Source organism: Cervus canadensis, chromosome 1 (genome assembly GCF_019320065.1).
Source record: "Cervus canadensis isolate Bull #8, Minnesota chromosome 1, ASM1932006v1, whole genome shotgun sequence".
NCBI lineage: Eukaryota > Metazoa > Chordata > Mammalia > Artiodactyla > Cervidae > Cervus > Cervus canadensis.
The window spans coordinates 21,315,642-21,336,970 of NC_057386.1; the positions used below are offsets into that span (position 1 = coordinate 21,315,642).

The window sequence follows — 21,329 nt, forward strand, 5'->3', positions numbered from 1 at the left end:
AGGCATGTGGGATCTTAGTTCCCCAACCAGGAATTGAACCCACAACCCCTGCATTAGAAGGTGGATTCTTAACCACTGGAGCACCAAGGACATCCCCCTAACTCTTCTCTTCAAGTCCCTGATACTATTCATTTGTAGTCACTTACAAGGCTCTATCCACCTCTGCATCGTTACCTAATTCTCTCCTGCTTTGAAAAATCAAATTAAGAAGGGCATATTTAAAATAGATAAGCAACAAGAACCTACTGTAGAGTATAGGAAACTCTATTCAATACTCTGTAATGACCTAAATGGGAAAAGAAGGAAAAGGAATAGGTATATGTATTAAACATATGTACAACTGAATCACTTAGAGATACACCTGAGAGTAACACAACATTGTTAATCAACTATACTCAAAACAGAAAATAAAAATTTTAGAAAGAAAGGTTTCCAACATAGTTGTCTCATTATCTTCCATTTGAGAAACTTTCCTTCCGTGATCTTAAAACTCTTTTTGCCTATGTGTGTGTTTATTATTTTTCCTGTTTTGTCAGTCAATCTAGACAGGTATATTTGGAAGCAACTTTAAGTTAGTTTGCTTTCCTCTCCTAGTCTGAAATACAACATTGAATACTTCTTAATTAAACCTTCTAGCTGTCAGCCCCTCTTCCAGGAAAAATCAAAATACAAGAAAAGTTTATTTTTTGGCCACAGTTTGATAAACTTAGGCACTTATAAAATCCCTGCTCTGGCATCACTGTAGAAGCTATGTTTTATTTCTATAAATGTTTTATCTTTTTTAACCCTCTAAATCATAGGATAATGACATAGCAATTTTGCCTGAAGATCTACTACTCATCTGTTCTGAAATGTGATGCATAGTAAAGATCTATTTGGGGATTGTTTTGACCATTCTTCTCTCACTATAAAGAAGATGGTGCCCAGGGAATGCTTCAGTGATGAATGGCTATCTTTGAAAGGCACGAACACATTGCTCCCAGTTAATGACAGCTAACTGTTGACAGGGCTCTCTTCTGATGCCGGATACACCCACGGGCAATCCCATTCATCCACTCACCACCAACCTCTCCTGCAAAATATCCATTCCCTTTTAAGACAACATTTCAGGTTATCAGAAAGATGAACTTAATGTGAAAATTACAAGTCTTTTACCTGGGAAGTCATACAAAGAAGAATAATTAAGATGTTAAACAATTTGAACTCCATAGAAATACCCCTTCCCCCCAAAATTCATGAAACCCTTTTACAGGTGAAAGGCTTAGTGACCAAGTGAAGTCACTCAGTCATGTCCGACTCTTTGCGACCCCATGAACTGTAGCCTACCACGTTCCTCCAACCATGGGATTTTCCAGACAAGAGTACTGGAGTGAGTTGCCATTTCCTTCTCCAGAGGATCCCTAGGAATCGAACCTGGGTCTCCCGCATTGTAGGCAGATGCTTTACCGTCTGAGCCACAAGGGAAGTTCTTAGTGACCAAAAGGATGAATAAATGTAGGACATGTATTGAGAGCGCAACTGAGCCTTTTATCTCTTGAGTTCTTTAAAAAATAGTTTAAAAATAAGCTCAGAAATTTGAGGTCGACCTACTAAAAGCAAAAATCTGCACCAAATGACTACTTGCTGGCCCTTTTTTAGTTCTGTGATTCTCATATATTGGCACTTACAGGCCATTTCACTCTCCTTAAAAGTTGTCAATTAAAAAAATAGTATGACTATTTTTAAAACCCTATAGAAAATTTGTAACTAAAGTGAATTCGCTTTAGTTTCTTGTCAGCTAATTTTTTAATTAACCTAATTCTTCTAAATTAAAATAAACCATATGAAGTCATTTTTCTAAAATTATTCTAGCCGTCCATATGTCTAGCAATGTACACAGATGGATAGGATCTGAAGTGTTTCTAAAATCCAGTGGAACTCCACACATCGGGGGTTACAAGGAAAGTCATCATATGATGCTCCTAGAAGAAGTGACTTCTACCAAGTCCTCTCAAGTCTCACCATCAAATTTCCCTCCTCTGGGTCCTGCTCCAATGCCAGAAATACTTTGCTCGAGGTTAACTCTTATAAATCCAAACCCCACATACTAATGTAAAATGTGCCAGATTCATGGGGCTAAGAAGTCATTGCCAGTTATACACACCTGAAATGAGTAGGTAACGGTCAATTCCATTGTAGATGATTGTGACAGACTTTAGGGAAACGGAGCACAGCCTGGCCCTAGCGCATCCTACACCCAGATGTGAAGCTCGGTCCATGAGAACACAAACCTGAGCCAAACAAATGATCCAGAACCATTCACATCCATCAGAACACAGCTTGCCACCACATGTCTGAACAAGTCTCTATGTTTCCCTTATTCGCTCTATGTTCATCATCTCTCCCTTCGTCTTTCTCTCATGTTTAGAGATGTAAGTGACTGTAGAACACTTGCGAAGGGCACTCCCTGTAAGTCTTAGCAAAGTTTTTCCATCCTGCACACAGTGAGATGGGGAAAGTCCAGAGGACTTTTTGCAAGGTCTTGTTGCCAGGGCAGACTAGCTGAGCTGTGTGCTTTAGTTGATTTTATTTTAATAGGAATGATTTTGCTTTTGTAGCTAGCTGGTTGACAGCTGGCAGAGGCTTTTTCTTACTCTCTGATTTTACAACTCACACTCCTAAAAGAGGCAGGAGGTGACAGCGTCAGAGGTCCTGAGTTAAAATCCTGGCTAACTATTGAGTTAACATGCACTGTTTATGAAACGCCTATAAGAAGCCAGACTTTGATGCTTTAAAGATGAAAGACATAATCCTTGTTTTCAAGAAGCCTGTAGTCCCCAAGGAGTATAACAAATGCAATGCAATGTGGTGAGTGAAGGAATAGGGGTGAACTCAGGCCCGGGTGGTGGCTGGACCCAGCTCAGGGCAGGCGGTTCCCAGTTCCCACCCTTCTGCTCTGGGGTAGGGATACCAAGCTGTCTGCTCCTCTGGAAGATCTTGGGATCTAGAAAAGGCATTTTCCTCAAAGAAGGAGCACCCAACTCATGCAAGAAGATTCAGATAACGATTGCGATGAAAGCAGTTAACCCTCAAACTACATCTGGAAGGCAGGAGAGCAGGCCTAGGCAGCACAAGCAATGATTTTCCAAGCAGAGGAAACAGCACAGACCAAGGCCAAAACAATTGCAAATTCCTGTGTTGATTTACATTACATGCAAATCAGCTTCCCATCTTTCACCTCTAGGAGGAAAACGGGAACAATAACTCCTGCCTGGCTACATCAAGAGTTGCTATGTGGATTAAATACAGAATATCAAAGGGCTATGTAAACTTGGAAGTCCCATTATCACCATTATGAAAGAGAAGTGTGATCCAGGGCTCCGTCAAGATTCAACTCAATGATAACCACGCTATGTGGCAGAAGGAGCCGCGCCCTGGCTTTGCCACTAACCCACAATCTGTCCTCTGCCATCCTGCCCACCCCACCCAACGGGCCTCAGTTTTCCTCATCTGTAAAATCAGTGGCTTGGACTAAGGAACACTTCTGTCCCTTCAAGATGCTGCCATTTTATTCTTAATTCTCCTTTAAATCTAGTTGCCAGTAAGCAGCACGTGGCTCTCCGCCCCCAGACTATTTCTTTATTCATTCCTAACATTTACCTTGGCAGCCAAAGCATAAGATTCATCAAGCGTGTTCGACAACCCATGGCACACTTCCTGTTTCCCTCTGTTCGCTCCGCAGGTCATAGACGCACAGCACTGAGCCTTTCCAGGGCTCAGCGAGATCAGGGCTGCTGGCCATTTAACAAAGGCTCCCTGCCTCCCAGGGGCTGAGGAAAGTCCTGGGCACAGGCTGGGGTTGTTTGGTTTTGAGGTGTGCTGGGATGAAAGGCAGCCTGGAAGTGGAAGATTCGGTCATTCATTAATTAATTATAATTGTGGGTTTGTTCTTAAGAATGATTCCTTTGAAATTACTTTCCATCCAACAGCGGCTGCGACAGAGGATCAGATATTCAGAACTGTCTCCATTTCCTCTGCACAAGTATTTTCATTCCGGGACCTGAGATTCTGCCCTGATCTGGCTCTTGCATTGTGAGTCCCTCCCATCCTTGCTTTAGAGCTGGGGTGTGTTTATTTGGGGATTGGGTAGGGGCAGGTGTGTGTCTGTGTGTTTAATGTCTACTTTTTAAAAGGAAATCTATGCCACCCCAAATCACCTTTCTGTGAACTTCAATCAGACCTTTTCCAGATAAATGGACAATGGAAAAAACCCACAGACAGACTAGAAAGACACCTGAGACTAATACCCACCTAAGGTCGTGGGCCACACCTCCAGGTTACCACTGGAAGGGAGAAACAACCTGGTATATCGATGCGACTCAAAACAACAGCCCCGTGTGTGAAGGCCCGGGGGCGCTTTGGGATTGACCAAGAGGAAACACGTGTTGCACAATGATAGGATCTTGTCGGTACAGCTGTCAGAAGAGGGAACTCCCACAGCAAAGGGCATAAAGCCATCTGGGGCAGTCTGGGGAGGCTCAGTTTTGTGGTGCCAGGGAGTGGACCAGAGCCCAGTCCTGCCCCAGACACAGATGGGACCATGAATTCCAACCAGAGCTTCAGCCAGAACCCCTCAGTTTCCCTCTATGCCACAGGAGGCGGCTGGGGCCAGCCAGGGAGCTTCCCCCGGGCTCCCAGTGTCCATGGAGGTGCCGGGGGTGTCCGCATCTCACTTTCCTTCTCCTCACCGAGCTGTCCACTCCCTGAAGGGTCTTGGAGGTCTGGAAGAGGCAGTTCTCTCCTAGGCGGAAATGGGAAGGAGATGATGCAGAACCTCAATGACCGCCTGGCCACCTACCTGGAAAAGGTGCGTGCCCTGGAGGAGGCCAACGTGAAACTAGAAAGCTGCATTCTGAAGTGGCATCAGCAAAGAGATTCAGGCAATAAGCAAGACTACTCCCAATATGAGGAAAGCATCAGCCACCTGCAGGAGCAGGTAAGATCCTGGGTAACCCTGGAACTTGAGAGGGGACTGCATTTCCAGGAGACCCATGAGAGGAGAAATCAGTAGAAAAGATAATTTCCAGGAAAATGACAAAAGGAGCTTCAAATAATCATGAAAAAAGTATTCAAGGATATTTTCTTTCTTTTCCCCAGTGGCTCAGATGGTAAAGAGTTTTTTCATTTATTTATTTATTGCTGGCCTAGGCCTTTGTTGCTGAAGTTCTGAGCTTTTCTCTAATTGTGTAGAGCGGGGGCTTCTCTCTAGTTGCGGAATGTGGGCTTCTCTTGTTGGGGAGCATGAGCTCTAGGGCATGCAGGCTTCAGTAGTTGCAGCTCCCAGGCTCCAGAACACAGGCTCAACAGTTGTGACAGGCTTAGATAGCATGTTTAATCTTCCTGGAACAGGGGTCGAACCCATGTCTCCTGCATCAGCAGGCAGATTCTTTACCACTAAGCCACCAGGGAAACCCAAGGATATTTTCTTGTGCATGTGGAGTCTCTTCAGTCACGTCCAACTCTTTGCAACCCTGTGGACTGTAGCCCACTGGACTCCTCTGTCCATGAGATTCTCTAGGCAAAAGGACTGGAATGGTTTGCCATTTCCTTCTCCAGGGCATCTTCCCAACCAGGGATCAAACCCTCATCTCTTATGTCTCTTGCGTGGGCAGGCGGGTTCTTTAGCACCAGTGCCACCTGGGAAGCCCAGGGACATTTTCTTATCATACCTTAAACATGGAGTCAGGAAAGTCTGTTTTGTGTATTTAATCTTCTGCACATGAATTATATAGAAAAAAATGGAAGGAAAGCAGGTGCTGTCTGGTACCACTTGTGATCCGACAACATAATCATAATGATCAGGGCTGGTCTTCATTCCTCATGCTCAGTGCACAAGGCACAAGAAAGCATTGACGTCTCATTACATCAGCTCCTCTCCACCACGAGGTCCTGAGGGCAGTGTGCTTACCCATCAAAAAAGGCTGAGTTGTACTGTTCTGGAGATCACACGTAAAAGCTGTCACTCCACCAGCAGATACATTTTTATGATTTCCCTGGGTGCTTCCTTTTGGGGACTGCCAGAAGTTCCGAATTCTAGCCACTCACAGTTCTGAAAATGGCATATTGCTAGGGAAAAAAATAATAAAAATGGGTCTGATTTTTAGAATCTTAGAGTTAGGATAGCTTATGGAGACTTCTTCAAAATATGAATAGCTTTTCAACCAAACATTTTAAAACCTAACCTTATGCTTTCTGCTCAGTCACTCAGTAGTGTCCAACTCTTTTTGACCCTGTGGACTATAGTCCACCAGGCTCCTCTGCCCATGGGATTTTCCAGGCAAGAATACAGGAGTGGGTTGCCATTTCCTACACCATTATACCTTCTGAGATGTCTCACAACATTGACTAGAAGTACAGGGAATCCAGTCATCTAGGTTATATTTTAAAGCTATGTAAATTCTCTTAAGTAAAGTAGTCCCAGAAAATTTCCTGTAAGATCATGATTGAACCTATCCTAGAAAGAGCATCACGGGTTTCCAATATTTCTAAGATACTATTTCTCAACACTCAGTTGTCCCTGCTTGAATCAAGATAATAGAAATCTGTCCTCATAATGAACCCTAATTATTGAATAATCAACCTAATAGCTGACTGTGTAATTGTCTTAACTATATAGGACATGGTTGTCTTTACCAAAAAAACAAGGTGACTCAACAAACCTTACCATACTGTTTTTATTAGTAAAGTTGCTCTGGTTTTAGAATGGAGAGGACAGGAGGTTTTTTGCAAATGGGAAGCTAAGAACATAACTCCCTAAAGAAATGTGAGGTTAGACCTGGTCAAATAATGTATCAACTGACAGCAGAAAGATGGAGGAAAGGGGACAGAAAAATTTATCGAGTGATTATTATATGCCAGGCATCATGTCAGGTACTGAATACACTCATCAGCATGGTCCAAGAGCTTTCTGCAATGATGGAAACATTCTATATCAACTGATTTATTTCTCATCACAACCCTGGAAAGAAATTGAAGCTCAGAGAAGTGAAGCAGCCATCCAAAGCCACCAGGAAGAGCCAGAGCTGGGATTCTAACCCAGGTCTCTTTCTAATGGCCTTGTAATTTCCACACAGCATGGTGCTGGCCAGTCTGCCTCATCAAAAATGATGCTATTTGTTAATAAAGATAATGCATTCCATTTGCACTATTAATCATGCAACACATATTTCATACCGATTATCTTGTTCTGTGAAGCAGGTGTTTTTTTTCCCCAATTTATGGTTGAGGAGACTGAAGCCAAAATTCTTTGGAACGGAATTGAGAAAAGCAAGTGGGGACAATTACAAGGAGCAGGTGGCTGGCCCACTCTCCAGGAAACCCCAGGTTCTCGGTTCTGACACTAAATAGGAAGCTCCTTCAGCTTCAAACTACATTCACTTCTGGATTTCTTACTTCAGTTGTTTTTCTCTGTGTTTGAAAGAAAACAGCTCTTTGAAGTTCAGATGGTCTATCAGACCTTCCCTGTTTGTAGGTGACAAACAGAGGCCCAAAGATGTCCCACCATGCCCAGGACTTACCCCTTCCTGGGCCTTTCAAGACTCATGAAATGTTCTGAGTAGATATAGCACTCTCCCACCCCCACTTAGTATCACCAACTCAATGGACATGAATCTGAGCAAACTCCAGGAGACAGTGAAGGACAGGAGAACCTGGCGTGCTGCAATCCATGGGGTCACAAAGAGTCGGACATGACTTAGTGATTGAACAACACCCCCACTTTAGGGATGTTAAATGTTACTCCAAAAGTCTGTGAGAAAATATTTCAGGAACTCCCTGGTACGAGTGGTTAGGACTTGAAGCTTTCGCTGCTGTGGGCCTGGGTTCAATCTCAGGTCAGGAAACTAAGACCCCACAAACCTCATGACCAAAAAGAGAAAGAAAGAAAGAAAGAAAAGAAAATGATTTCAAAAATTAATCCATTCCTTTGAAACACAGAGTTGGACGTCGTCATGCAAATATTAGGGTGCAGAATGGCTCTCAATAGTACTATATTTGGCTCGTTGGTTTACAGTCACTAGTTCTGTTCTCCTCTCCCTGGTAGATTACATACCCTGAAGCAGTGATACTACACTAATACACAAACTAGATTATTTTAAAAGAATGAACTCAGGTCCTTGGGGAGAATCCAGGTGATTAGTTACAACACAATGCAATACCTATGCCTCATATATTATTTCTCAACCCATTCTTATTCATTCATTACCGTGAAGGATGGCTCAGAAATAGTGGTTGTATCATAATACTGTATCAGGTAACCCAACGAGGAAGAAATAGTTTCGGTTTTTAAATTTCTTCTTTATCAACTCATGTACTCTGAGAATGCCAAATGCGGAAATCAGACTTTTGATGTGGGTTTTGCCATGGATAAATTATCAATTTAATTCAGAAAAACCAAATAAATTCACAGATGATTTTTTAACTATACACACTGCTTTGCATCCTTCTTATTATTTTAAATAAACTTTTCATGTGGAGTATTTTTAGATTTACATGATACAGAAACTTTCCATAAATCTCTCACCCAGCTCCCCTCATCATTAAAATCTTCCATCACCATGGCATTTGTCACAACTAACAAAGCAACATCAGTACACTTCTGTTAAATAAATTCACCTTTGTCTCAAATTTAATATCTGTATCAGAATAGAGAAAGTGACATTATTTTTTAATTGAAATAGAGTTGATTTACAACTTTGTGTTCATTTCAGCTGTGCAGCAAAATAGATCAGTTTTATATATATCTACATGTAGATGTATAGATATCCCAGGTGTTGCTAGTGGTAAAGAACCCGCCTGCCAATGCAGGAGACATAAGAGACGTGGGTTTGATCCCTGGGTTGGGAAGATACTCTGGAGGAGGGCATGGCAACCCACTCCAGTGTTCTTGCTTGGAGAATCCCATGGACAGAGGAGCCCAGTGGGCTACAGTCCATGGGGTCACAAAGAGTCGGACACGACTGAGGCAACTTCTTTTTTTTATATTCTTTTCCATTACGGTTTAATCACAGAATATTGGATATAGTTCCATCTACTATACATTCTGTATAGCACAGAATATTGTTTATCCATTCTATATGGAAGTGATGCTCTTAATGATTACTCCATGGTCTTCCAATTAGAAGTATATTATACATAAGGTACTTCATTGGAAAACTGTGGTGTTTCCAACACAGGTGGTATGTTTTATTTTCTGATTTCATGGAGAGTTCAGGGCATGGTTTCTCTGAATGTCAAGCAAAACCTCAGGGAACAGCTGAGGCTAACTGCAGGGATCCCCAGGCCATTTTGGATGGAGTTACTTTTCATCTCCCATGAGCTTAGATCATGCAAAGACTAAACAGCCTGGAGGGGAAAACATTGGTATGAAGTCCCTAAGCAGCACTGTAGAGGAAAGACAAGGAAATGTCTACAGAATCCCTTTTCAGAATCATGAAAGTCATCATGATGCCATTTGGAATCCACTAAGGGAATTAAGAAGTTGGGCATGGGCAGCCAGTCTGGTTATCTCCCATCATGAACAGCAAAGCAGACAATGCATCTCAACATTGAAATCCTTGGATTTATCCAGTGCAGACACTGGCTCTAGTTACAAAAGTGCTAGCTTTTTTAAAAGAAAATTAAACACTTTACATTTTTCTGAACTAATTTAGCTTCAACCGATTGTTTTCAGAGTGTCTACACTGTGCCCAGAAATGCTATTTTGCATTATTTTATTTAATCTCTTCTAATCTAATTCTCCTAACTCTATGGTTGTTATTATTGCCATTTTATGGATGAAGAAGCCAAGACTTGGCAGAGCTCACTCAGCAGGTGGGTGCTGGAGCAGGACCCCAGGCCCGCCTGCTCTGGGAGTTCCAGACCCAGTGCCCTGGACACCTCTGAATCCTGCTATTGTGTATTCATGACACAAAATTCCAAGTAATCAGTGGAGCTTAGAACAGGGCCAGATTTTTGAAAGATGTCTTTGTGTCGAAGTATAAGTTTGTCCTAAGAAAATCCTCTCTAATTAAAGCAATTATCTGTATAAATACAATGGGAATGTCACAGATTCTTTGGCTCCAAGTAAGTTACAGAAATTTGGAGCTAGGACCCCTAAGGTCACATGTTTTCAGGAAAAGCTCCTTATTTGTAAAGAGCGTTGTTGAAACTGAAGTCCACGGAGTTGGATAACTGACCCAAGTTCATACCAATAGTCAGTAACAGGAAATAAAAGGAAAATCTGCTGGTTCCCAGTTCAGCGCAATGCTTGGTACTTTTGACACTGAGATATCTTCCATCCAATTTTCCCCAAGACAATGACATACATTAAAATTGCGTGTCATATATTATTTCTCTGATATGTGTATTTCTATGATTACAACTACCTAGAAGTATTTACAAATCAAACATTTATATACCCAATTTCTCAGGTGGATTCTCAAAAAATCATTCTCTTTTTAAAATATATATTTATTTATTTGACTGCATGAGGTCTTAGTTACAGCACATGAGATCTTGTTCCCTGACCAGGGTATGAACCTGGGCCCCCTGCATTGGAAGCACAGAGTCCTAGCCACTGAACCACCAGGGAAGTCCCCTCTCTTTTTAAATAAAAAATATATACACATCTAGTGAAAGTCTTTCACTAGAGGCAGTTACAAAATTAAAGTTTTAACATGAAGTTTATTAATCTACTTAATTTATGATAGAGAATTGTTACAGTTAATATATTTAATTTTTGTTTTTTAATTAAGTATAGCTGATATACAATGTTTCAAGTGTACAGCACGATGATTCAATTATATATATATATATGTGTGTATATATATATATATATATATATATCCTTTTTCAGATTCTTTTCCATTATAAGTTATTACAAGAAATTGAATATAGTTCCCTATGCTATACAGTATGTGTGTGTGTGACATAGTTGCTTAATCATGTCTGACCTTTGTGATCCATGGATTGTAGCCCACCAGACTCCTCTGTCCATAGAATTCTCTAGACAAGAATGCTGGAGTGGGTTGCCACTCCTATCTCCACAGGATCTTCCTGGCCCAGGAATCAAACCTGTGTCTCCTGCATTGCAGGCAGATTCTTTACCATCTGACCCACCAGGGAAGCCCATGCTATACAGTAGCTCTTTGTTATTTATTTAATATATAGTAGTGTGTATCTGTTAATCCCAAATTCCCAACTCATCCTTCTCCCCTTTCAGTTAATATTTTAATAGCTACAACTGGGGCATTCTCATCATTGAATACTTTACAAACACATATACATAACTGTAAGTTATGCATATGGCTATGGTCATTTAGGGCAAAAAATAATTATGGTTAGTTCAGTTCAGTCACTCAGTTGTGTCTGACTCTTTGCAACCCCATGGACTGCAGCACACCAGGCCTCCCTGTCCATCACCAACTCCCAGAGCCTGCTCAAACTCATGTCTATCGCGTCAGTGATGCCATCCAACCATCTCATCCTCTGTCGTCCCCTTCTCCTCCTGCCTTCAATCTTTCCCATCATCACGGTCTTTTCAAATGAGTCAGCTCTTCGCATCAGGTGGCCAAAGTATTGGAGTTTCAGCTTCAACATCAGTCCTTCCAATGAACACCCAGGACTGATTTCCTTTAGGATTGACTGGTTGGATCTCCTTGCAGTCCAAGGGACTCTCAAGAGTCTTCTCCAACACCACAGTTCAAAAGCATCAATTCTTTGGCGCTCAGCTTTCTTTATAGTCCAACTCTCACATCCATACATGACTACTGGAAAAACCATAGCCTTATCGAAAAACAAGAAAACTCTGGAAAAACTCTGGAAAAACCATAGCCTTGTCGAAAAACAAGAAAACTCTCTTTTCTTAAAAGATACATTCTGAAGTATTTAGGGTTTGAAAGGACAAAACAAAAACAAGTCGAAAAAACCGAGTCAGACACGACTGAATGACTTTCACTTTCACTTTGTGTGAATCTTACTAGATAGTTAAAAGGTATTTTCCACAATTACTCTCCTTCCCCCGTCTATATCATTCTTTGAGCAATTGCATCAATCCTATCAAAAGTCAATATAAAAAAGACAGTGAAAGTGACTGCAGACCATACCCTTACTACAAAACCACTCTTGTGCTTTGAGCTTAGTAAGTTCTCAATAAATATTAATTGACTTGACTGCTCATTATTCCACTGCTAGAAAATAAAGCCTTATCTGCTGATAAGTCAGATTCTCAGAAACTGGGCAGAAATGCAGTTGTCCTGTGGATTTGCATGCGACTGAAGTGACTCTTGGTGTGTGCTTTACAGATAGCAGATGGCAAGGTGAACAACGCTCAGATCATCCTTCTCATTGACAACGCCAGGATGGCAGTGGATGACTTCAGCCTTAAGTAAGTTCCTTCTTCACAGTGTTGTGTTTGGGGAGGGGAGGGGACGGGGGTTGGTTTGGTTTTTGGAATTATTCTTGTTTCTGTTTCTGTTTTGCAGAAAGAAAATGTATCTCACCATTACCCACATGTAAAATCTTACTAAGTTATAATGTAAAGGCATGCTGCTGCTGCTGCTGCTGCTAAGTCACTTCAGTCACTAGGGTCCAGACAGATATTTGTTCTTGTCATAACAAGATTTGTTAAAAAATCAGATATAAAATACACTTTTTGGTATGGGGAAATTTGAATACAAATCCTTAGATGATATTAAAAACTTATTATTGATTTTTAGGTGTGATAATGTTACTATGCTTATTTAGAAAACTCTCTTTTCTTAAAAGATACATTCTGAAGTATTTAGGGTTTGAGAGGACATAATGTCTATAATTTACTTTAAAAGACAAGATAGACTATAGATGAAACAAACATGGCAAAATGTTAATAGCTGCTAAATCTAAGTGATGGACATATGGCTGTTTATTATGCCATTCTCTCTAATGAAAAAAATAAAATTGGATCACCATCATAGAAAAACCTGCATGAAATGTGAAAAGTAAGAAATTCAGCCTAAAACTAAGATGAATCCTTCCAATAACAAGTGTTCTGTTCTCTTCCTTCTAACCAAAGGTATGAAAATGAACACTCCTTCAAGAAAGACTTGGAAATTGAAGTTGAAGGTCTCCGAAAGACCTTGGATGATCTGACCATTGTCACCACAGACCTAGAACAGGAGGTTGAGGGGATGAGGAAAGAGCTCATCCTCATGAAGAAGCGTCATGAGCAGGTAGGACTCCCAGGATCCCCAGGCAACCAGCACAGCTCTTAGTCTGCACATTTCAGGTGACTCAGTCGCTCCAAAAGAAACCACCACCTGAATGCCAGCTCTATTGTCTTCAACCTAAATAATCATAAGGAACCATATACATATCTAATTTTTCCACATTCACAGCTATGCCAAATACAACAGCCAAAACACAATTCCAATTAACTATGACATCAGTCAACAATTTTGTTAATATACAATGTTTATCTAGACCTGATTATTAATATGATGTGAGAAAAATAAATGTTTAGGATCGAACTTCTTTCATTAACCCAATGTGCAGCAAGTTGGAGAACGACAGAATAGACTCTGCCACTGGTCCAGATTATATTCAATACAGTTATATTCTATAGTAACTACATAGTTACAGTCACTAGTTATATTTGATATAACTATTGGCCAAAATTGCAGCTCAATTGCCAAAATCATTTAACTGACTTTAAAAGTTAGCATCCATTTAAAATCCCTGAGACTCTGATGAAAAGATAAAAAACAATCCCCATTTTAGGCAAACAAAACTGCTTATCAAGGAAACTCACCTTCTGCACAGCTGGTGAGACGTGATGGTTAATGAAACCTATCCTGTGGTTTCTTGGTTTCATGATACCTCATGGGTCTCTTGCCTACAGAGTCATAATACATTGACAAGATTTTGAAAGTCTCTACACCATTTAGCTTTGGGTTACTGAACTGCTTCCCCAAAGCTTTGGCCTATAACCTGAAATGTTCAAGTGTTTCACTGTGTCAGCATTTCACTCATGAACATTTGTTGAAGAGTACTTTATACTGTATGTAAGCAAAATTCCTTGTAAAATGTTTTCAACCAGGGCTTAAGTCAGTAATCACAGGGGCCATTTGATTACCTGTCTGGTGCTATTCTTTACTTCATAAAATTATAAAAGAGGGACTTCCCTGCAAGTCCATTGACTAAGACTCCTCATTTTTTCCACTGCAGGGGCCCTGGGTCCAATTCCTGTTCAAGGAATTAAGATCCCACATGCAGTGTGGTGTGGCCAAAAATATATATATATATACATATATATGTATACACACACATAAGCAAGGGGGAAAAAAACATATGTTTTGTCAACAACAAATAAAAACTGAGAAACCAAACCAAGCCAATGAAGAAGTGGCAAACACATAAGCTGAATTTTTAAGAGATCTGTGTGCTGCTGCCCATCAACACACTTCTGGCCTTCTGATTGTCAAACTGATTCCTTTTCTCTCTCTGTGGTTAAACAGGAAATAGAGGAAAACCGTGTGCCAAATGACTTCAAGGTCAACGTGAAGGTGGATACAACCCCAGGAGAAGACCTGATTAAGGTCCTGGAGGATATGAGGCAGGAATATGAGTTTATAATTAAAAAGAAGCATCAAGACTTGGACACTTGGTACAAAGAGCAGGTAAAAGAAAGATGCCCAAACTTGCCAAAGTTTCCACTTACAAGTGGTCCCAATGCCAACGCCTCTCTTCTGGGCTTGGTCTCACAGTCAGCAGCCGTGGCCCAGGAGGCAGCCAGTCCAAAAGGTGTGCAGAGCAGCCAAAGTGACCTTCATGAACTGAAGCGCACTTTCCAGGCCCTGGAGATTGATCTGCAGGCACAGTGCAACAAGGTGAGTTTGAGCTGGAAAAATCTCAGGTCAGGTACCACATCCTCCACAAAACCTTCTCTCCGAGGCCCGTCTCTCCAACTCCCTTGGGGCACTTCTCCATCCAAACTCCCACTTTCCATCCAAATTGTCTGCAATGAGGATGATAAGAGTTATCATTTATTGAGGAGTCAATGCTGTGCCACATTCATCATATTCAATGTCATCAATCCTCATATTAACCTTTCCAGATAAGGCTGGTGTCCCCATTTTGGAGATAAGGAAACCAAAGCCCCAAACAGTTTAGTGAATTGACCAGGGTCACACAGTTAATAAGTGGCCAATGGTGAAGCCACATGGTGGTTTGGGGCGGGGGGCAGTTCTACACTCTCAAAACCTCTATCAGTGCTCTCCCCCTTACAACCATGCCGCCCCCTTCCAGTTTCAAGAAAGAGAAATTCTGGTGCCAACATGAGCAAGTGGCAAATCCAGGCTTGGCTGACTCCAAAGTACGGCTCTATTACTGTTATGTGTCTTATACAGTGAACAGCCTTATACCCAGTGAGCAGTAAGTTCTTGTGTCTAAGTCATTCCTTTGATCATCATGGTTTTCAGTAAAAATGCTTTTAGGAGTGTTATAGGCACTTAAAATTCATTAAATAAAATCCATCATTAAATTTCCTTCTTAGCCTATCTGAATATTCTAATCATGCATCAATACCATTCCCCAGTGCTTCTCTGCTCTCAGTCTTGAGGAGAAATAATTAGTTCATTTTGTTGCAGGTGCACCTGGTAAATTACTGTTACATTTTAGGAATCAGTGACGATGGACAGACATTTAAAATGTACACAGTTAAGGTGATGATAATGAACACAGAAATAATTACAGTATTTTATATTATTTAAATACAAATAAATTAACATATTTAAAACTTATCTAAATAGTTTTGTAGCTTTCAGAACATTTTAGCATTAGAAATTTCACGACAACCCTGCAAGGTCAGCTTGACATTTATATTCAGTTTCAAGCTTTCTACTACCTGACACTATTCTAAGTAACAGGATTTGATAACAAAGGAGTTTGTATACAACTGTAGATGATAGACAATAAAGGCACAAATCACCAAAATTAATAATATGCCAGATGGAGGAAAATGCTGCAAAGAAATGAAACATGAGGGAGAAGTTAGGTTTGCCAGGAGAAGAGCTGTCATTTTAAAACCAGGTGGTAGGGAGAGGCTTTACTGTTAAGGTAAGAGTTGAGCAAAACCCTCAAAGTGATACGAAGATACATTACATGGTTATGGGGAGGGAGCTCCAGGTGGAGGGAATAGCAAATGCACAAGCTCTGAGGCGTGGGTGTGTCGGACAGGTTGGAGGAACAGCCGGGAAGCCAACATGGATGCAGTGAGTCAACAGAAGGAAGAAGAAAGGGGAGAAGAGGCGACCCTAGGGTTAACAGTGGCACCAGATTCCCCTTGGTCAAGGGGAGTTTGAAACAGAGGGTAGAGACAACTCTTTGAGGAGCTCTGCAGTAAGCAAAGGCGAGCAGAGGAATTGGCTGATCACTGAAGGTAGTTACGGTCTCAAGAGAACAAATTTTAAGGTGGAAGAAATTCTGTGTGAAAGCTGGTGGGAATAATCTAGGAGGGAGGAAAACATTCATGTTGCAAGACGGTGGGTAATTGCTGAAATAACCGTGGCACAGACAGGGACGGTTATTCCCCTCATAACAGGAGGGGAATGAGTGTCGACACAGACTCATGTCTGTGGGTGGAAGCTGGCAGAGCTGGTGGGAGCCCTCCCCTGAGGGCTTTCATATCCTCAGCGACAAAGGAAGCAAGATCATGGGCTAAGAGAAAGGACAGGGAGAAGGGCAGTTTGCAGACAGAGGAGAAGGAACAAAATATCTCTTTGGGAGAACAAGAAAGTGACGAGACCAGGGACATGTAGGGTAATAGCCAGGCAGCATAAAGGACCCCCTGGAAGTTAGCAGCCCTGATGAAGTGCAGGGTGCTTTATTAGCTATGAATGTCTCTTTAAGGTTAAAGTTATGTGTGCTAGAAAAGTAGGTGGTAAATCCAAACAGAACAGGGACTTGAACTCAGTTCTCTGCTTCCTTCATTTTGCAGCTTTCAGAATTTCCTCAAAACTGACAATGTGTTACCAGATTCACCAAATTGAAATGGAAGACACGCAGTGAGATTTGAATTTCAGATGAACAAGTGCTTTTTTTTTTTCAGTATAAGTAAGTCCTTGTGCAATATTGAGGGAATATTTGGAACACATTTATACTAAAAAAAAAAAATTACTGACTGCTCATCTGAAATTCATACTTAATCAGGTGCCCTCTATTTTATCTGGCACCCTTACTTGAGATCCTTCTCTGAAGATACAAAAAGATAGCAGTCTTGGCTGCTATTTCCTTCTAAGAGCTTTCAGTCTGGCCAGAGACAAAATGTAAGCAGAAGTAGGTAAGGAACAGATCAGGGCAAGGTGGGGTATGCTCACTCCCAAACAAGCTACATCAAGAATAAATACTACAGGAGTGCAGCTAAGTTGCATAGAACTCCCTGACACAAAGCCTTTATGCCCAGAAAAATGAGATTCAGAAAGCCCTGACTCCTCATTGCCTGGCTCCAAACCTAAAAGTCAGCCTGCTCCTCCTTACTCATCCCCAACTCCACCAAGATACCCAGCAGAGTAGTTGGTATATTCTCACTACTCAGCAAGCATGCATGCTCTGCTGTGTCCAGCTCTTTGTGAGCCCATGGATTGTAGCCCGCCAGGCTCCTCTGTCCATGGAATTTTTCAGGCAAGAATACTGGAGTGGGTTGCCATTTCCTCTTCCAGGAGATCTTCTCCACCCAGAGACCAAACCCACATCTTTTGAGTCTCCTGCATTGGCAGGTGGATTCTTTACCATTGTGCCACCAGAGAAGCCCAACTCAGCAGGTTATTAAATCAAGCCATCAATCAGTAGATGAAAGAAATCTCATTCCTCTTTCAGAAATCTGCTTTAGAAAACATGTTATCGGAGACCCAGTCTCGGTACACCTACCAGCTCCAGGACATGCAACGGATCATCTCCCACTATGAGGAGGAACTGACACAGCTACGCCATGACCTGGAGCGTCAGAACAACGAATATAAGGTCCTCCTGGGCATCAAAACCCACCTAGAGAAGGAAATCGCCACCTACCGCCAGCTCTTGGAGGGAGAGAATGGAGGGTAAGGCAAAGATTGGCAGGGGAGGACAATGAAAAGTGTATCCACCCTTGTGTGCATTTATGTACCTTATGGTCCTGTTAGCCGTCATCCGTGTAGAGAAAGAAAGGTTTATGGTGAATTTCTTCTGTAGCTACTTAGATCAGGCTGTATTCTGTTAAGAAGGAAGTGTGAATTCATCAACTGTTATTCCCAGGACACTAAGATTTGAAGTCAACAGTTTCACTTAATATTTTATATCTTTAGAAACAATGAAGAAAGTTTGGCTACAGTGTTTCCCAATAAGAATGCACCCAATTTTGGCTCAAAAAAGAAAAAATGATTGAGGAATCTAACAGCAGGAAAAGACTCATAAGAGATTGAGATGTCCAGATTTTTTATCTGGAATCTCTGACTATTTTTGGTATAGCTGTTCACAAAAGGGCACATATGTTCTATGACCCAAGGGAAAGAGTTAGAATTTTTTTAGTACATAAATAAAATGTTATTGGACCAAACTCAAAACAGTCTGAAAAGCCCAGGGGTTTCACACTTCAGATGCAGACCCTGGAAAGGATCCCAGTGGAGGCAAAGCCTGCAGCTGGCTGAAAGGATGGAGGTGACTCAGCAGATTTCTCCCCCCAGGGATAGTGGGAGGCAGTACTCATTGCCTCTTGGGTCCAGGAGGGTTCTCCCATGAACTCCTGACCTTGAAACTACAGAACTCAATTATCCTCATTAAAGAGCTATGAATGTACCAGCAGACAAAGGAAGTTAGTTCATCTTGAGAAGTTTTTATGATCGTTGCTAATACTAAAATGAGCCTTTATCACTTTTATAGGACAAAGGAAGAATCTAAGTCAAACGTCAAAGGTAAAAACTACTGTTTCATTGTTTGAATCTCCTTTTTTTTTTTAATGAATCAACACATTTATCCATCCTTCAGTAATCATACCCTCTAGTGTACTACTGAATGTTCTTTGCTCAGTTTTTACTTTACTGCCAAATGGCCAGGAATATTGAATCAACTTAAATTAGATACGGCAGAACCAAGTGAGCTCTCAATATTGTCCTAAACTATATATATATATACATATATATATGAGCTCTTTGCCAGCAGTAAAGTAGATAAAAATAATCAGTGATATTATTATATCTCTATTAAATTATGGACTCAATGGACATAAACCTGAAAAAACTTTAGGAGGTAATGAAGGACAGGGGAGCCTGGCGCATTGCAGTCCATGGGGTTGCAAAGAGTCAGACACAACTTAATGACTGAACAACAATTAAGTTATGGAGTCTGCTGGCCAAAATCCTAGGAAATTAAGAAAAACATGATGTCACATTATTTCCCAAACTACATTCTGTTGAACACTAGCATCCCATGAGATTTTAACTGTGTATTATGAAAAGATGTGTTCTGTGGCCCAGTATGGCTGGGAATACTATGTACCACTATCCTCTTGGTGAAGAATCAGGCTATGTTTCAGTATTGAAGGTGGAACAAATACTGCTGCAGGGAAGAAAAAGAAAGAAACCACAACAAAATTTATTTTGTTTAGCAGAGTGTTCTCAAACACCTTTGACCGGGGGACCCTGTTTTCTCAGATTACATTTAACATCTCACAGAAAAGTTTAAGAAGTCACAGTCTGGGACAGGTGGTACTTTCTGATTAGTTTGTGATAAAATGTTCTAAGGCATTAAAGGTTCAGGGACTGAGAGTCCAAGTAACCATCAGAGAACAGCTGGCCTCGTTGCCATCCCTCTGCAAGATCCCAACACATGGTCCTTCAGCCTCTCTTTGGTCATGTCCAGGGACAGGGAACCCATTACTGGAGCGGGTGGACAATCTACTATTGGAGAGTCTTGACTTTAACAAAGTTCTCCCTGGATCTCTATTACTGGCTTCAATTCTTCCCTCTGGTCTAGAATCGGTGTATTGATGCATCAACAAAGCACTTATTCAAATAAATCTTATCTTTGAAAACAGTGACCATGATAAACATTCCTGGCTTCTCACAATCTTTCATATGGCATACTCTCTAGATCTTAAAATGAGGTCCCTAGAATGGCATTTAAGGCTCTGTAAGTTCATAGAGTCTATGATGCAAGTGCTCAAAGCCCATATAAGCAGAAAGGACCCCTCCAGCACTTGTGGTCAAATACTAGATTCTGTATCAGGAACACTTGAGGTGAAGGTTTTGACCTCTAGAAAGTGACACTGTTCAGATACCCTCATTTCCTAGAAGGTGGGAGGAAAATCTTCCTTGGTAAGATCTCTTTTCACTCGATTAGAGCCCACCATATTGCTTAGTGATCATTTTGGAAAGCACAGAGAGCCTTTGGGTGCTGAGAACAGGGACCTGGAAAGGAGCGTAGTTCAGATGGTGGGAAGAGCATGGCAGTGACCTCTTTGTTGCTTTTTTTTAAATCTGCAGCTCCAAAGATCAAGGCCATCACACAGGAGAGCGTCAATGGAAGAATAATTCTTTCTCAAGTGAATGAGATCTGAAAGTACAAGTGAGGCCAATAAAAATTTCTGCCTGTTGTAAAAACTATTTCCCCTCAATGGAAAGTCCTTGCCCAGGTGAATTCTAAGAGGTTTCCTTGGAGTTAACAAACTCAGAAACTTTTTTTCTCTGTAACAATCTCACCATAACAATCTTCATATATTGCTGCACTTTTTCAATCAAAGTATGAGTTCATGAGCTTAAAGCTCTATTTTACTACTACAGTTGTCAGATTCCCATCATTGTACATGTTTTATAGCCAATAAAACTCCACACCAGCTGCATCATGTCCTTTTTTTAAAAAATATCATAAGGCAAGACAAGACTTCAAGATAAGGTCAGTCTTGTCTTGACAAGACCTCTTTATCCTAAAAATGGATCCTCAGGGCATTGTCCATGAAAGAGCGACAGGGACCTTAATGCTCTGAAGGTGTTTGCAGCAAACACTGGGCAGAATTGTTACCTGCAGCCATGCAACTAGGGACAAGATGTGGTTCACAAGGCTCTCCAAGATCTCTAGACTTCTTCCAGCAGGAAAGTTGGGGTGGGGCAGGGATAGAGAAAGGAATGCGCAGGAAGGCCTCACTGAGATGACCAAAAACTATTCTATCTCACAGATGAATAAATGAACAACTTCAGTGCCTAAAAGAGAGTTAAAACTAGAAAAGGAAATTCAGGGGGGAAAATCCTCATTACAGATAGATACTGAGACCCTAAAAGGGGAAACAACTCATCCAAAATCTGAGTTGC

The 21,329-nt window shown here is 41.2% G+C and overlaps 1 protein-coding gene and 1 non-coding gene across 2 annotated transcripts; one reads left to right on the forward strand and one right to left on the reverse strand.

The window, feature by feature from the left end:
• Positions 1-4,444: 4,444 nt before the first annotated feature.
• On the forward strand, positions 4,445-20,863 carry KRT23 (keratin 23). Its single transcript, XM_043469591.1, has 8 exons — positions 4,445-4,975; positions 12,321-12,403; positions 13,070-13,226; positions 14,511-14,672; positions 14,760-14,882; positions 17,869-18,089; positions 18,907-18,938; positions 20,508-20,863. Exons 1-8 carry the CDS (start codon positions 4,580-4,582, stop codon positions 20,579-20,581), a joined length of 1,248 nt encoding a protein of 415 aa, XP_043325526.1. The 5' UTR covers positions 4,445-4,579; the 3' UTR covers positions 20,582-20,863.
• On the reverse strand, positions 10,537-10,609 carry TRNAG-UCC. The gene has a single exon. It is a non-coding gene; the product is annotated as a tRNA-Gly (tRNA).
• Positions 20,864-21,329: the final 466 nt, after the last annotated feature.

Bases quoted from the DNA above. Each gene is read 5' to 3' on its own strand.
- KRT23 (XM_043469591.1), top strand. From the start codon at position 4,580: ATGAATTCCAACCAGAGCTTCAGCCAGAACCCCTCAGTTTCCCTCTAT. The intron at 4,976-12,320 runs GTAAGATCCTGG...TGTGCTTTACAG, and splicing joins TCAGCCACCTGCAGGAGCAG to ATAGCAGATGGCAAGGTGAA. The intron at 14,883-17,868 runs GTGAGTTTGAGC...TTCCTCTTTCAG, and splicing joins TGCAGGCACAGTGCAACAAG to AAATCTGCTTTAGAAAACAT.